The sequence below is a fragment of the Oncorhynchus mykiss genome, chromosome 7 (genome assembly GCF_057628025.1).
Source record: "Oncorhynchus mykiss isolate SJ-2025 chromosome 7, ASM5762802v1, whole genome shotgun sequence".
NCBI lineage: Eukaryota > Metazoa > Chordata > Actinopteri > Salmoniformes > Salmonidae > Oncorhynchus > Oncorhynchus mykiss.
The window spans coordinates 63908608-63925684 of record NC_143028.1 but is presented as its reverse complement, the minus strand read 5'-3'; the positions used below and the strand labels follow the sequence as shown (position 1 = coordinate 63925684).

The following is a 17077-nucleotide window of genomic DNA, read 5'->3' as shown; positions in this document are numbered from 1 at the left end:
ATCAACCGTCATGTTCTTAACATTGTTGTGAGCCCTCGTAGATAACACTTCTAGATGTTAAAGATTCTAATGCATGAATGTGCCTTGAAGTGGTTGCATGTTGGACTGTCACTATATTTACTGTCAATAGTGACTACTAGCACACTTCTGCTACTAATAGTTGTGTATGTAGACCGTGGTGGATCATACTCCATGGTTTCCCAGTTGTGTAGTTGTAGTGCTCCAAAGTTAATGTTCCTCTAGGTACAGATCTAGGATCAGCTTCCCCTCCCCAATCCTAACCTTAACCATTAGTGGGGGAAATGCTAAAGTCACCCAAGATCAGTGTCTAGGGGCAACGTCACCCTGCACCAGTTGTAGTAGTACTGTAGTGGATGGGGGTTCCTCCACTGTACTAATGTTCTGACTAACCTTTAACCTCTGACCTTTACCCCCCTGCTCCCCTCACAGAGGACACCTCCCTGTATCCCACACAGTCTAGTGCCTTGCCTGCTGGTAACATCTGTGGCCTTTTCTACCTCTCTCTCCATCTCTCTGTTTCTGTCCATCCCTCGCGCTGCTCTCTGTCTCTGTTTCTGTCCATCCCTCCCTCGCGCTGCTCTCTGTCTCTGTTTCTGTCCATCCCTCGCGCTGCTCTCTCTCTGTTTCTGTCCATCCCTCCCTCGCGCTGCTCTCTGTCTCTGTTTCTGTCCATCCCTCCCTCGAGCTGCTCTCTGTCTCTGTTTCTGTCCATCCCTCGCGCTGCTCTCTGTCTCTGTTTCTGTCCATCCCTCCCTCGAGCTGCTCTCTGTCTCTGTTTTTGTCCATCCCTCACGCTGCTCTCTGTCTCTGTTTCTATCCATCCCTCGCGCTGCTCTCTGTCTCTGTTTCTGTCATCCCTCGCGCTGCTCTCTGTCTCTGTTTCTGTCCATCCCTCACTCGCGCTGCTCTCTGTCTCTGTTTCTGTCCATCCCTCGCGCTGCACTCTGTCTCTGTTTCTGTCCATCCCTCGCGCTGCTCTCTCTCTGTTTCTGTCCATCCCTCCCTCGCGCTGCTCTCTGTCTCTGTTTCTGTCCATCCCTCACTCGCGCTGCTCTCTGTCTCTGTTTCTGTCCATCCCTCGTGCTGCTCTCTGTCTCTGTTTCTGTCCATCCCTCCCTCGAGCTGCTCTCTGTCTCTGTTTCTGTCCATCCCTCCCTCGCGCTGCTCTCTGTCTCTGTTTCTGTCCATCCCTCCCTCGCGCTGCTCTCTGTCTCTGTTTCTGTCCATCCCTCCCTCGCGCTGCTCTCTGTCTCTGTTTCTGTCCATCCCTCCCTCGCGCTGCTCTCTGTCTCTGTTTCTGTCCATCCCTCCCTCGCGCTGCTCTCTGTTTCTGTTTCTGTCCATCCCTCCCTCGCGCTGCTCTCTGTCTCTGTTTCTGTCCATCCCTCCCTCGCGCTGCTCTCTGTCTCTGTTTCTGTCCATCCCTCCCTCGCGCTGCTCTCTGTCTCTGTTTCTGTCCATCCCTCCCTCGAGCTGCTCTCTGTCTCTGTTTCTGTCCATCCCTCCCTCGCGCTGCTCTCTGTCTCTGTTTCTGTCCATCCCTCCCTCGCGCTGCTCTCTGTCTCTGTTTCTGTCCATCCCTCCCTCGAGCTGCTCTCTGTCTCTGTTTCTGTCCATCCCTCCCTCGCGCTGCTCTCTGTCTTTGTTTCTGTCCATCCCTCCCTCGAGCTGCTCTCTGTCTCTGTTTCTGTCTTTCCATCTTCTTTCTTTCTCTCTTTTCACTCCAATAAGAATAACAGGTTAGTTTGGACTAATGCTTCAACATTCCAAAGGAATGAAGGCAGTGTGTATGAGATATTAGTGTACATGTTTCTATGAGAGGGATATTTGTGTATGTGTGTGTTTATATTTGTGTCTGTGCGTATCAGTGTGTTTGTGCATGCATTTGAATGTGTGTGTTCATATGTGTGTTTGTGCATGCATTTGTGTGTGTGTGTGTGTGTGTGTGTGTGTGTGTGTGTGTGTGTGTGTGTGTGTGTGTGTGCACCTAACCCCATGGCCCTCCTGTGTGTAGACTATCCTGACCCTCCCATGGACCTGGAGGTGTCTGACCCAGACAAACGCAGCATACGACTGACCTGGATACCTGGAGATGAACACAACAGCCCTGTCACAGGTAAATACATACACACGGAACTACTCGCCCAATGTAACCACAATACATACAGTGTGTTCTACTGTTCCATGGCTTGTGTCACACCTTCCTCCCCCCTCTCTCTCTCTTGCTCTCTCTCTTACCCCCCCTCATCTCTCTCTCTCTCTCTCTGCAGAGTTCCTTGTTCAGTTTGAGGAGGACCGTTGGGAACCTGGTCAATGGCAGAACCTGTCTAGTTACCCCAGAGACCTCAACTCTGTCATCCTGCCGCTCTCTCCCTTCGTCAACTACCAGTTCAGAGTTATCGCTATCAACTCTGTGGGCAAGAGCCGGCCCAGCCGCCCCTCGCAAAGATATCAGACCAGCGGAGCCTGTGAGTCTCTCACCGGGATGGGGGGGGGCTGTTGTTATGAGGGCTACAATACTATTATAGATAGAGGGAGGGAATTATGTTATAGCCAGAGAGATCACATTTTTATTTGTGCCCCTGTGTGTTTCAGCTCCTGATGCTATCCCTAGTGGCCTGAAAGGCTGGGGCACCAAGAACACAAACATGGAGATCAGCTGGGAGGTGAGTGAGTGACTGTTTGTCACTGTTTCAGCCTTTCCCCTTCATACACAGTCATTATACCCTCAAAGACAAGGTTGTTCTAATTATACTGCTAGTGTATATATTTGTGCTCTCCAGCCCTTGTTGAACACAGAGCAAAACGGCCCTAACCTGCACTACTCGGTGTGGTGGAGGCGTAAGGATACGGGGGAGGAATGGAACAACGTGACTACGGTGGGGGCGAAGCACATTGTCCACGACACAGAGACCTACGTTCCCTATGAGATCAAACTGCAGGCCAGGAATGACTTCGGACCAGGACCTGAGTCCAACATCATCATAGGATATTCTGGGGAGGACAGTACGTACACTCACAAACCAATATACAAATGAAGCAACATTTATTTTCTATTCCTAATCTTTTTTCCCAAATGTTTTGCTCTCTTCTCTCACTCTCTTTCTCTCTTCCTCTCTCTCTCTCTCGCTCTCTCATTCTCTCTCTCACACACACATGTTCACTCATCATGCTGGTGATGTCCTACCTGTGTGTGTTTTTCCCCAGAGCCTACAGCCCCTCCTACAGACCTGCATGTGTCAAATATTGACAGCACCAAGGTCAACGTCCACTGGACCCCGGTAGACCCCAACACTGTCCTGGGAGAGTTCAAGGAGTACAGGGTGAGATCTGGACTCTCACGACTACAGACACACACAGACACACACAGACACACACAGACACACACACACACACACACACAGACACAGACACAGACACAGACACAGACACACACACACACACACAGACACACTCACAGACACAGACACACTCACAGGCACACACACACACACACACACAGACACACTCACAGACACAGGCACACTCACAGGCACACACACACACACAGACACAGACACACACACAGACACAGACACAGACACAGACACAGACACACACACAGACACATTCACAGACACAGACACACTCACAGGCACACACACACACACAGACACAGGCACACACACAGACACAGACACACACAGCCTGTGACGACAGTGTGTGTGGCCCTCTCTCCCAGCTGTACTACTGGCGTGAGGGCAGCATGGTGAAGGGTCTGCATGTGAATAAAGAGAAGAAGACTAAAGGGTTCTACAGTACCGTGGCCCAGCCTACTGGCATATTGACAGACCTACAGCCATACAGCCACTACCGCATGTTTATGGTGGTCGCCAACAGTCGTTACGATGGGCCGCCGAGCAACCATGTGGATTTCCATACTAAGGAAGGAGGTGAGACTGGGAGAGGGAAGGACGACACCAACTAGGGCATCAGACAAATGAATTACAGTATGTTTTTACATCGTAGAAGATTCGCTACTACACCCTTTAACCCTCTCCCTCCCTCCCTCTCTCCCTCTCTCTCTCTCCCTCTCCCTCCCTCTCTCTCTCTCTCTCCCTCTCCCTCTCCCTCTCTCTCCTTCTCTCTCTCCCTCTCTCTCTCCCTCTCCCTCCCTCTCTCCCTCTCTCTCCCTCTCCCTCTCCCTCTCTCTCCTTCTCTCTCTCCCCCTCTCTCTCCCTCTCCCTCTCCCTCTCTCTCGCTCCCTCTCTCTCCCTCTCCCTCTCCCTCTCTCTCCCCTGTGTGTGTAGTGCCAGATCTTCCTCAGTTCTTTAAGATCGTCCAGAGGAGTCCAGAGTCTATCCACCTTGAGTGGGACAAACCCCTGGAGCCTAACGGCATTCTGACTGGATACACACTCAACTATCAAGCAGGTGAGCCCTTCTGATTGGTTAGACTGTCAATTACCAGACAGGTGAGGACTTCTGATTTGTTACATAGTCAAGTACCAAACAGGTGAGCCCTTCTGATTGGATACACAGTGAGGTGAGCACTTCTGATTGGATAGATGATAGATGACAGGTGATCAGTTCTGGACACAGTGGTATAGACTGACCAAGAAGTTACCGGGTCAGAAAGGTCTTTCTAATATTGATTCAAATCTAAGCTCATAACAGAGATAAACTAATGTTAAGAAGAGATGATGGTATGTTGATAGATTGCACTCTGCATTAGCTGACTAGCTGTCTGTGTGTGTTGTGTGTGTGTGTCCCTGTAGTGAACGGGTCACGTGTGGGCCACATGCAGATGGAGAGTTTCCTCCCTAACGTGACAGCCTACAGACTCCGCTTGCCAGACCAAGCTATTCGCTACAGGTTCTACCTGGCGGCCCACACACAGGTGGGAGCAGGGAAGATCTACACTGGGGAGTCTCCACATTTCACCAATGAAGGTGAGTCGCCTCGGCACTGCATGCACACACACACACACACACACACACACTCACACACACACACACACACACACACACACACACACACACACACACTCGGGCTCACACACACACACACACACACACACACACACACACACACACACTCGGGCTCACACACACACACACACACACTCACTCACTCACTCACTCACTCACACACACACACACACACACACACACACACACACACACACACACACACACACACACTCGGGCTCACAGACACACACTCACTCACTCACACACACAGACACACACACACACACACACACTCGGGCTCACAGACACACACTCAACTCAGACCTTTTTGCTATTACTCCCCCCTCACCTGTCTCCCCTTAACCTGTCTCCCCTCCCTCTCCCTTGTCTCCCTCTCCCCTATTTCCCCCTCCATCTCCCCTGTCTCCCCCGCTTCATCCCTCTACCCTGTCTCCCCCTCCATCTCCCCTGTCTCCCCTGTCTCCCTCTCCCTTGTCTCTGTCTCCCCCTGTCTCCCTCTCCCCTGTCTTCCCCTGTCTCCCTCTCCCATGTCTCTCACTCACCTGTCTCCCCCTCCCTCGCCCTCCTCTCTGTCTGTCTGTCTCTCCCTGGGTGTTAACAGAATACTTTTTCAGCTCAGGTACTGACCACTCAGGTGCAGGTAACGGTAATTGCACAGCCCATCTGTCTGTCTTACTCCTCTCCGACTCTGTCTCAGTCCATTTTTGAGCAATGGTGACCAGCTCAAATTAGTGACCATGTCATCTTTGCATTTCCATACTACTTTGCCTGGTGGACATATCATGGGTTTCTTCTCCCCCTACTGATGACAGTAGTACAGACCCAGGCACTTTCTATCCTCAAAAAGGGGTGGATTACTTTTACGCTGTAGGAAACAAACAAAACAAATTAGGGGGTAACTTTGAGGTCTGTCAAGGGTTAAACCGTGAGTTCTCTTCGAACAATTAAAGCGATTTGAAATGTCAATCAGCAGATGTATTTAATAGAACAATTAGTATGCAGCCATAAGGGTTGACATTGTCATCTAAATAAATGAACAATTCATCTTGACAGAGAGCTTTGTACTGTGATCAGACAAAGTTCTCTGTACTGGACTGAACTGCACTCTAACAAACACTGGCTTCCCCTCTGTGCTCCGTCTGTCTGTCCTCCGTCTGTCTGTCTGTGATGTCTCTCTATCTGTCACTATATCTGTTGGTGTATCTGTGCGTCGCTGTGTGCTTTCAGGGATTGAACAAGGGTCCTATTTGATCTTGATCATAGAACCTACAGTATGTGGTCAGTTGTAACACTCTAATGTACACTGTAAAAGTAAAGGAATTAGTTTTTAAGCAACTAATGTCACAGTCTCTGCTTCAACCTTCAGTATTTTCAGCAAAGTTGAACATGAATTGGACATGTATTTCTACCCTAGTTGTGTGTAGTCCTGGTGTACTGTAAGTCCAGGTCAGGATCCCCTGTAGTGTAGTCAGTGTCAACTTTCTGCTCTTTCTGAGGTTTGAACTTTGAACCCAATCCCTGATGGCACACATTTCAATTTGGGGGGGCAATGTCTCTGGTCTCTGCCTTTTTGACTGACACAGCCTGGGATTGGCACAGATTTTAGATTTGACATGGCTTGGGCCAATGTGATCTCTGGCTGGCTGTTGAGTGTTACCTGGGCAACAAGGGTTCTTGAGCACCTGCCTGTACTGATGCCTTATTTTCCTCTTCTTCCTCTTCTTCTCTCATGGCTGGCTCTCTCTAGCATGCTGCTTGTCATGTCTGACCTGGGGGAGTTTGGAACTATGCATGGGGGAGGGAGGAGGGAGGGATGCAGTTCAACAAGCATATAAGTTCATCTGCTCTCTAGTGGGATCCTCCAAATGGAGATGTTCATCCACTACAAGGTAAAAAGAAGCGTAACAAGAAGTCCTACAAAGAATGTATGCCCCCCTCTGTTCACTGTAGATACTGTGATGATGATGTTCAAAATGGCTTCCAAAGAAAACAAGGCTCCTTTGTAATAACAGTAGGGTATCTAAATATGGATTTCCCATAACTTCCTGTTTATTCTAGAAGAAAATCCGCACACCAAAGAGGTGCTCTGTTTGTTGGTTTGGGCCAGGATGGAGGTGAGGTGTGTCATAGCATCAGTTGGCCACTTGGGGGCACTGATATTCCATTTAAGACCCTCATCATGGGTTGTGTGATGAGTAAATGATTTATGAATACCTAGTCCCAGATAAATCCTTACTGTTGTATTTACCCACACAATAAAACATGTACTTTATTATTAACTTCTAATGCTTAAAAGGACAATTATCTATAAAAAAAAGGATATTTCTGTTTACCTCTTTTTGTTAATTGGACTGTTTGTTGCCTTTTCCTTATTTCTGCACCAGTCAACAGTGCTGGTTCTGGGAAATTCCATATCACCTTTCTGCTCATTGTTTCATTGACTTTCTCTCTGTGTCTCTATTGGTGTGTGTGATTACCTGTGATTTCCTGATTTTGTCTTTAACCCTGTGCTCTCTTCCCATTGCCCTGTAGTCGAGCCTACAGACGTCTCCATGTCTACAACTGTCCCACCTCCTCCTCCTCCCACTACTACCGCTACTACTACAACCATTAGTACTACTACCACTACTACTACTACTACTACTCCTACTACTACCGCAACTGTTACTGCTTCTACTACCGCTACCACTCCTGTGTTGGTCACCAGCACCAAGCAAGCAGATACAAATGTGTTGGGTACATACAGTAGGCCTACCTGTTGTTTACTTTTAGTTCAGTCATTTTCTTCCATGGCAGTGTAGATAAAATAGATTGACAATGGATGCCACCTTTAAAGAGACATTTTAAAGGTGTGTTGTGTTATTTGCATATCTTCCCCAAGATTCAAGTGATAAATGAATATGCTTTAATTTGAAGCATTTTGATTGGATACTCTCTCCTGACCAGGAAGGAAGCATTTGGAGGAACTGGCTGCATTCCAATACCACTTCATTGCCTTGTCATATCTCCTTGGAAATAGGTTACAGGAAATCAAGTCACTTTAAAGTATTGGAAAGTAACCATTAACTCAACGCTGTTCGGTCAGGCTGTGAGAATCCAACGTATAAATATAAACATAAACAGTTAGAGGGTGTTTGTGGGCCGTTCACTTTGTTCAATGCCGTGTTCCTATTAAGGGGATACCTGGACTACTGGGCACCTCCATTACAAATCAGGACACCCCTAGAAGGGTTAAGGCATTAACTGTGGAGTGGACACCACCAGAAGTGTTAGGACATCAACGTTGACACTCCTTAAAGGTGTTCAAATATATCACTGGTCCAATCCACTGTTTATAGGGCAACCCAAAATCTAACCCTAACCCTAGAACCATTGTGTGATTGCAACCCTGCGGGTGTGGCTGTTGTAACACGCCCTTCTCTGCTCCATCTTTCCCTTGACACCACCCTGACCCCGCCCGGCCCTCTTGTAGGCATGGCTCCTGGGAGGGTGATCTGGAACTTGACGGTGAAGCCTAACAGTAACTACGCTAACGTCAGCTGGAACCACAACTTCCCAATCGGCAGCAGCGAGTTCCAGCTAGAGTTCACACTGGACGGTAAGATCCACACCCAGTTTGTGTCAGAGCTTAGGCTGGACAATAAGAGAAGACCCAGAGTTTGTCAGCTCTTAGGCTGGAAAATAAGAAAAGACACAGAGTTTGTGTCAGAGCTTCTGGATGGTACGAAAATGACCAGAGTTTGTGCCATTGCAACAGTCAAACTAAATCAAGCCCAGCTCAAGTATTTTAAAGGATTTTACATATGTATTTAACCCAAGTCTATCGTATCAAAACGACAGTTCAAAACCCATCCTAGGAAGAAATGTCAATAGTGAAGTCAGTTTTCAGACATTCTATCTCTGCAGAGATACTAGGCTTTCTGAAAGGAACTGTGAGGCATTTCTGGGGCAGAGACATACACCAAACTGACTTTATTAAAGAAATCCAGTCCAATTCATGACAGCCCTTCACTCTAGTAGAGAAATGAGGCTTTTATTTGGAGGCGAGTCATGCAACATTCTCATTTCTATTCATAAAACTCCCAGGGAATGTCTGAGGGGAAACTCTCAACTCTCATTTCATTTTGCTTCAGCAGAGCTGAGTTCAATTGCCTATATAAGTCAGATTATGATCTGTATAGCTGTAGATAGAGTGAAATATATAATATATTCTGTGGGATTTCCATTTAAATAATGACTGTGTTATTTTATAGCACCCCCAGTTTTTATTGTACTTTGATTGGAGGTTTTGAGTTTCTGTTTTCTTAAAAAATCCCCTTGTTAGATTTGCCTTTCATTGTGCCCGTGTTCATTTTCTCTCTCCGGTTCGAACAGAAGTTCCTTTCAGAAAGTATTTTGTGAGGCTGGGGGAGAAATTAAGAGAGATCTTAGTCAGTACTTTGAAAGAGGAAATTGTGAAAGGAGAGAGCTAGAGAGAGAAACCCAGGGATGGGGTGATGTTCTCACACAACTATGAAGAACTTGTCCCTATAATTATATTATATATACGTTCTTATAACTGTATATTGTTTATACGTTCTTATAACTGTATATTATATATAAGTTCTTATAACTGTATATTATATATAAGTTCTTATAACTGTATATTATATATACGTTCTTATAACTGTATATTATATATACGTTCTTATAACTGTATATTATTTATACGTTCTTATAACTGTATATTATTTATACGTTCTTATAACTGTATATTATTTATACGTTCTTATAACTGTATATTATATATACGTTCTTATAACTGTATATTATATATACGTTCTTATAACTGTATATTATTTATACGTTCTTATAACTGTATATTATATATAAGTTCTTATAATTGTATATTATTTATACGTTCTTATAACTGTATATTGTTTATACGTTCTTAAAACTGTATATTGTTTATCAGCATTTTCTAATATTATCAATAACATAGTTATAATGCACAAAATCCCAAACTCTCTCCCTATCTCCACTGTTAAGTGAGATGAGAGAGAGAGAGAGAGAAAGAGAGAGACCCATCTAGAATTACGTTTTATTTTACTGGAGGGAAATACACAGTTTAATGAAAACATTCCTTAAATATATGCTACTTACTACAGTATACTGATGGTACAGTGATGTCAGTATATGTGTGTTCAATCATCCTGAGTGAAAAGAGAAGATGTTAGGGTGATGTTCACAGGAGCTGAGCATGTGCACACATTGATCTGTTTTCCACTGTATCAATGACATAGTTCTAACACACAAGATACCTAACTCTCTCCCTCTTTCCTGCTCTTTGTCCACTCTTTGTCCATTTGTCCATCCGTTTGGAAATGTGTCTTTGTATTGTTCATACGCATAGTGTATTATGATGTCCTAACTCCCCATACTGTGCAGTGTGCATACTTCATGGCTACTACCCAGTATCATGCTGCTGCTTCACCTGTCTGGCTGGCTGGGTGGCTGTGTGTCTGTGTTTCTGGCTGGCTGGCTGGCTGGCTGGATGTGTGTCTGTCTGGCTGTGTGTCTGGCTGGCTGGCTGTGTGTCTGTGTGTCTGTCTGCCTGGCTGTCTGGCTGTGTGTCTGGCTGGCTGGCTGTGTGTCTGGCTGGCTGTGTGTCTGGCTGTGTGGCTGTGTGTCTGGCTGGCTGCATGCCTGTGTGTCTGGCTGGCTGGCTGTGTGTCTGTTTGGCTGGCTGTGTGTCTGTGTTTCTGGCTGGCTGGCTGGCTGGCTGTGTGTCTGTCTGCCTGGATGTCTGGCTGTGTGTCTGGCTGGCTGGCTGGCTGTGTGTCTGGCTGGCTGGCTGTATGTCTGGCTGTCTGGCTGTATGATTGGTTGTGTGGCTTGTTTTTCTATTGACTGTTTAGAGTAAGAGTGAGGGGGAGGGAGGATGTTGTCTTTATACACACATTTTACATGGGCATTTTAATCATTAGCTTCAGCTTCATGTTTTAATGGTTGTAAGGAATGTGTTTTTATATTAGTCAGACATTCTTCCCACTGATTGATTTTCGCAGTGCTTCAGGTCTGTTTGTTGCCTAGTCAAGGATGCATTTTGTTTCGTATGATTTGGTTTAGTTGCTGCAGTGGATGTACTAAGCTTTGGAATGAATTTGGTTGATTGCTATATAATGATTGCTATGTGATGATGTCACCCTTTCAGGGTATCAAAGGTCATGTCATAGCATGGTGCACGATGCCACAGGTTTGCGTGCGCCACCAGCCATCACCAGCCCATGCCCACAGCTTGGTGATGTGATAAGGGGCACGTCTTTCCATTGAAAAGACGCCGCCTTTCGTTTTCACCATCGGTGTGTTTCTTTTTATTGAGATGAGTGGAGGACTATGGGTAATCGAGACACAGTGCTTCTCTACCCTCCCACCCTTTTTATTGAGATGAGTGGAGGACTATGGGTAATGGAGACACAGTGCTTCTCTACCCTCCCACCCTTTTTATTGAGATGAGTGGAGGACTATGGGTAATGGAGACACAGTGCTTCTCTACCCTCCCACCCTTTTTATTGAGATGAGTGGAGGACTATGGGTAATGGAGACACAGTGCTTCTCTACCCTCCCACCCTTTTTATTGAGATGAGTGGAGGACTATGGGTAATCGAGACACAGTGCTTCTCTACCCTCCCACCCTTTTTATTGAGATGAGTGGAGGACTATGGGTAATCGAGACACAGTGCTTCTCTACCCTCCCACCCTTTTTATTGAGATGAGTGGAGGACTATGGGTAATCGAGACACAGTGCTTCTCTACCCTCCCACCCTTTTTATTGAGATGAGTGGAGGACTATGGGTAATCGAGACACAGTGCTTCTCTACCCTCCCGCCCTTTTTATTGAGATGAGTGGAGGACTATGGGTAATCGAGACACATTGCTTCTCTACCCTCCCGCCCTTTGCTATTCCAGAATACAGAGTGTTTCATAATGGTCCATTTAAATTCCACCAGTCAGGGTAATACAACCAACTTACTGCTGCCAATTCAGCAGGAGTTTAGTTTCGTAAAACTTTGATGTCCACTGTATTATAGTAGCCTGAAGGAACACCTGCTCTCTAGCTCTACCTCTTCTCCCGCTTCACAAAAAGTCCCCTTTTTAGATTAGATTTTTCAGGAGCATTATCCCCAGGAGAAAAATGTGGTTTCACTTCCACTGAGAAGAAAATGAACCAAAAAGAATCCTCTAAAAGCCATATTTTAAAAGCTTCATTAAAGAGCTGCAGCTCTATTCACTTTCACTCTCTAGTAATTCTATTAACATAGCCGTATACGTGACATTGGTTTACTGCTATTCATTTCAACAAGGTTGTTAATGAGTGGTGGATGTTGGAGGGAGGGTGTGTGTGTGCTGCATTGGTTCAGTCTCAATTTACTCCAGTGGCCCACCATCTCATAGGGGAAGAAACAGTCCCACCCATGTCGCATCATTACGTGGTACCCTTCCTATTTACTTTGTTACCATGGTAGCCTGGCAACGCCCAATGACGTAGTATGATTGGCACCTCTCTTGTGTTCCAAGGCAATGGCAGTGTGTCAAGCGTACCAGTGAACCAGCCGCCCATTAAGCTGGCGGGGCTGATCGAAGGGGCCAAGTACCGCCTGAGGGTGTACTCCAATGAATACCACAGCATCTCCAGCAATGTTGTCACCTTTGAGACCAGCGCAGGTGAGTCTCCACCTGCCAGGTCTGTCTGCATCAGCCCAGTCTAGGAGTCTATAGCAGGCTAATGCAGAGAGACATGACAGCACCCAGGCTACAGAGACCCCATGGATACCCCAGTTCCCTAACAACGAGGTCTGTTGGGTCAGATCACAAGGCTAGGAGTTGATATAGCTCCAAGGAGTTGGTATTGAAGTGAAGTTATTCAACTGTAGTGTAGAGGGACTGTTTTGTTTCTGTTCTTTAGAATTGGTAGTTCTGAACTTCGTGGAATATCGATTTAGCTGTTTGTGATGTCTTGATTTTCCATAGGAGTGTATTCCATGTGGTAAGAATACTCCAATGAAATGTAATGTGTGATAGGCTCATGAGTAAACAAGTCATATACAATGGATCTGATACTTTGACCTGTACTTTACTTTTCTATCTTTGCTTTGTTCTGAGCAAATTCACTTTTCCAATGTCACACTTCTCTGGCACTGGCAGAGCTGTTACTTGGTTAGTAATTATAAGCTATTAATGTCGTTTTTTCCTCCTATTTATGCCTGCATTGTGTTACAGAAGTGTTTCAATAAAGTAGCTTTTTTTACAGTTAGAAGACTGGTGTCAAATAACAAAACTTTTTTTGTGGTTGGTTGCTTTTAAAATGAGCTGTGCATGTTATTTTGTTCCTAGGTTTTGTGTTCAAATTGACCCAACTGAATGAATAATTTGTTATACAGATAGATTTACTGGGATACCATCTAGAGTTATAGCTCTATGTTGAGGGAATACTAGAATGCTGTGATGATGGTTTGGGTTGTCATACTTGGTGTATCTTGATTTGAACATCCTTGGATGAGGACAGATTGTCGGATGTATTTCCAGTGACTCATTTGGGGCAAAACAGACTCTTATTATTTTTCTCCCTCTCTCTGTGTGTTTCATCTCTCCCATCTGTGTGTGTGTCAATGTTTTTGCCTGCTGACAGCCTACATTAAAGACCAGGTGGACATTGCTACCCAGGGCTGGTTTATCGGGCTGATGTGTGCCATCGCTCTCATCATCCTCATCCTCCTCATCGTCTGCTTCATCAAGAGGAGTCGCGGAGGCAAATATCCAGGTAAGGGTTAAAGGCCCGGTGCAGTCAAAAATGTGATTTCCTGTGTTTTATACACCGAACAAAAATATAAATTAAACATGTAAAGTGTTGGTACCATGTTTAATGAGCTGAAATAAACTCATAAAAAGAAACCTGTCTTTCAAATATATTTCTTAAAAATCAAAAAAATCATTGTAAAGGGTTTAAACACTGTTTCCCATGCTTGTTCAATGAACCATAAACAATTAATGAACATGCACCTGTGGAACAATCGTTAAGACACTAACAGCTTACAAACGGTAGGCAATTAAGGTCACAGTTATGAAAACTTAGGACACTAAAGAGACATTTCTACTAACTCTGAAAAACACCAAAATAAAGATGCCCAGGGTCCCTACTAATCTTCGTGAACATGCCTTAGGCATGCTGCAAGGAGGCATGAGGACTGCAGATTCCTCACGAGGACTGCAGATAAATTGCAATGTCCGTTACTGTGAGACGCCTAAGACAGCGCTACAGGGAGACAGGACGGACAGCTGATTGTCCTCGCCATGGCAGACCACATGTAAGAACACCTGCACAGGATCTGTACATCCGAACATCACACCTGCAGGACAGGTACAGGATGGCAACAACAACTGTGTCTTGACGTTGGCCTGTTGGTGGAGGTTTATGACCCCCATAAAAACATTTCCCCTTTCCTCTCTCTCTACTCTATAGAGTTGACTCTTGTAAAGCCTTTGTAACATAGAGAGTCTGGTAACATCGAAAGGGGGGAAACGGAACCATATTTCGGTAATCCAAACAGTTGAAAATATGTGTTGGTACTTAATGAATATGATCTCGGATCAGTTGTTGTCTGAGACATTACTACTAATGATAGGATGACATAAACTGCATCTTGGAAAGTCTACACATTCTAGTTATCAGATTCACATGGAATTGTTGTGCAATTTAAATGTTTAAATATTAAACTATTTTTGAAAATATTAAATATAATTTTAGCTTCTTAAATGAGAGAACGGTTTGTCATAGAGAAACTCTGCTCACTCAGAGGACCCGCCCAAGTGAACAAACTTTGGTTCTAAACTATGAAACACGCCCTTCTTTCACCACTATATAAACCCATTGACGAAAATTCAACTTTCTGTTCCGAGGACGTGAGGACGACGGTCCTATGTTAAAAGGGCTCAGATAATAACCTAACGAAATGAGCATCTTGTTCAATGTGAAGGTGCCGATCGACACGCCGAAAGGATGAATTTCGACTATACCAGCCAGAATATAGCATAAGCTTAAAAGTATGGCAACTTAGTATGAACTTTGAACTCTTATTCACTCCGTTGAGTTAGCAGCAGCCGCTGTAAACGTGGGCTAGGAAAGGACGGACGATGTAACCAGTCTAACACAAACAACGATACTACAACGTATCCAGTTTACCACCAGAGAGATTCTTCAGAGGACAAGAGATCCCTGCTGGGCAACCCGGCCTTTCATCTACGACCAACCATTTCAAGAGCAGCTCAGAGTAAATATTCCTTGCATTTTCCTTTTTCAAATGGGCGGTTAATTAGAATGCATAAGATACTGTATTTAATATAGCATAGCTGCCTACGGCCCGTTAGACACACAAAATCTTTTTTGTTCCTCAGTCTTCCCGCTCTTTCATTCAAAACCAACCCCCTTTCTTTGTGGAACTAGCCGTCATATCTGTTTCGTCCAATGGGACGTTTTCCTTTATGACATCATTTGTAATCAATGTATAATCCATTCTGTGTAGATGTAATTCTGTGTGATTATTTAGGTATTTGGTAAATAAATAATTAAACTACATTTTGAATTGCTGATTCAACTTGTTTGCCAGGGTTTGTAAAGATAACAAAGGATTTACAACTTTCAGATGAGACTGACTAAAGTGACAAATAAATATTGACTGCTACTGATGTAAAAGATTACTAGGTCTTTACGAATTTATTCGGAAGATAACAGCTCTATGAACATTATTTTGTGGTGCCCCGACTTTCTAGTTAATTACATTTACCTAATTAGCTTAATCAGGTGATATTAATTACAGAGAAATTATTTTATAGAATAGCATGTCATATCACTTAATGCGGCATAGCCAAAGACACAACAACTGCCTGAGTTACACCAGGAACACACAATCCCTCCATCAGTGTTCAGACTATCCACAATTGGCTGAGAGAGGCTGGACTGAGGGCTTGTAGGCCTGTTGCAAAGGCAGGTCCTCACCAGACATCACCAGCAACAATGTCGCCTATGGGCACAAACCCACCTTCGCTGGGCCAGACAGGACTGTCAAAAAGTGCTCTTCACTGACGAGTCGCGGTTTTGTCTCACCAGGGGTGATGGTCAGATTTGCGTTTATCGTCGAAGGAATGACCGTTACACCGAGGCCTGTACTCTGGAGCGGGATCGATTTGGAGGTGGAGGGTCCGTCATGGTCTGGGGCGGTGTGTCACAGCATCATCGGACTGAGCTTGTTGTCATTGCAAGCAATCTCAACGCTGTGCACTACAGGGAAGACATCCTCCTCCCTCATGTGGTACCCTTCCTGCAGGTTCATCCTGACATGATCCTCCAGCATGACAATGCCATCAGCCATACTGTTCGTTCTGTGCACGATTTCCTGCAAGGCAGGAATGTCAGTGTTCTGCCATGGCCAGCGAAGAGCCTGGATCTCAATCCCATTGAGCCCATCTGGGACCTGTTGGATCGGAGGGTGAGGGCTAGGGCCATTCCCACCAGAAATGTTCAGGAACTTGCCGGTGCCTTGGTGGAAGAGTGGGGTAACATCTCACAGCAAGAACTGGCAAATCTGGTGCAGTCCATGAGGAGGAGATATACTGCAGTACCTAATGCAGCTGGTGGCCACACCAGATACTGACTGTTACTTTTAATTTCGACCCCCCCCCCCCCCCTTTGTTCAGGGACACATTGTTCCATTTCTGTTAGCCACATGTCTGTGGAACTTGTTCAGGTTGTCTGTTGTTGAATCTTGTTATGTTCATAAAAATATGTACACATGTTAAGTTTGCTGAAAATAAACGCAGTTGACAGTGAAAGGACATTTATTTCCTTTCACTGTTTAAAAGTTTAAAAGAGTTTAAGTTTAAAAGAGTTTAAAAGATTCCAGAAATTTTCCATACGCACAAAAAGGCTATTTCTCTCAAATTTGGTGCGCAAATGTGTTTACATCCCTGTTAGTAAGCATATCTCCTTTGCCGAGATAATCCATCCCTCTGACAGGTGTGGCATATCAAGAAGCTGATTAAACAGCATGA

At 45.2% G+C, this 17077-nt stretch overlaps 1 protein-coding gene across 38 annotated transcripts in view; it reads left to right on the top strand.

Annotated features, from left to right (window-relative positions):
* The window catches only part of LOC110528361 (neurofascin), a 131628-nt gene that overhangs the window by 98758 nt on the left and 15793 nt on the right, over positions 1 to 17077 (top strand). For 4 of the 38 annotated variants that reach the window (XM_036983948.2, XM_090241696.1, XM_036983949.2 and 1 more), the window contains 14 exons: positions 451 to 495; positions 2036 to 2137; positions 2292 to 2489; positions 2617 to 2687; positions 2805 to 3027; positions 3229 to 3344; positions 3743 to 3953; positions 4311 to 4433; positions 4778 to 4951; positions 5595 to 5633; positions 7526 to 7729; positions 8466 to 8591; positions 12551 to 12697; positions 13662 to 13793. In XM_036983948.2, the coding sequence (XP_036839843.2) occupies positions 451 to 495; positions 2036 to 2137; positions 2292 to 2489; positions 2617 to 2687; positions 2805 to 3027; positions 3229 to 3344; positions 3743 to 3953; positions 4311 to 4433; positions 4778 to 4951; positions 5595 to 5633; positions 7526 to 7729; positions 8466 to 8591; positions 12551 to 12697; positions 13662 to 13793 (1911 nt within the window). Of the gene's footprint in view, positions 1 to 450; positions 496 to 2035; positions 2138 to 2291; positions 2490 to 2616; positions 2688 to 2804; positions 3028 to 3228; positions 3345 to 3742; positions 3954 to 4310; positions 4434 to 4777; positions 4952 to 5594; positions 5640 to 7525; positions 7730 to 8465; positions 8592 to 12550; positions 12698 to 13661; positions 13794 to 17077 lie in introns of all 38 variants that reach the window. The other 34 variants (XM_090241702.1, XM_090241700.1, XM_036983952.2 and 31 more) reach the window with 22 other exon arrangements.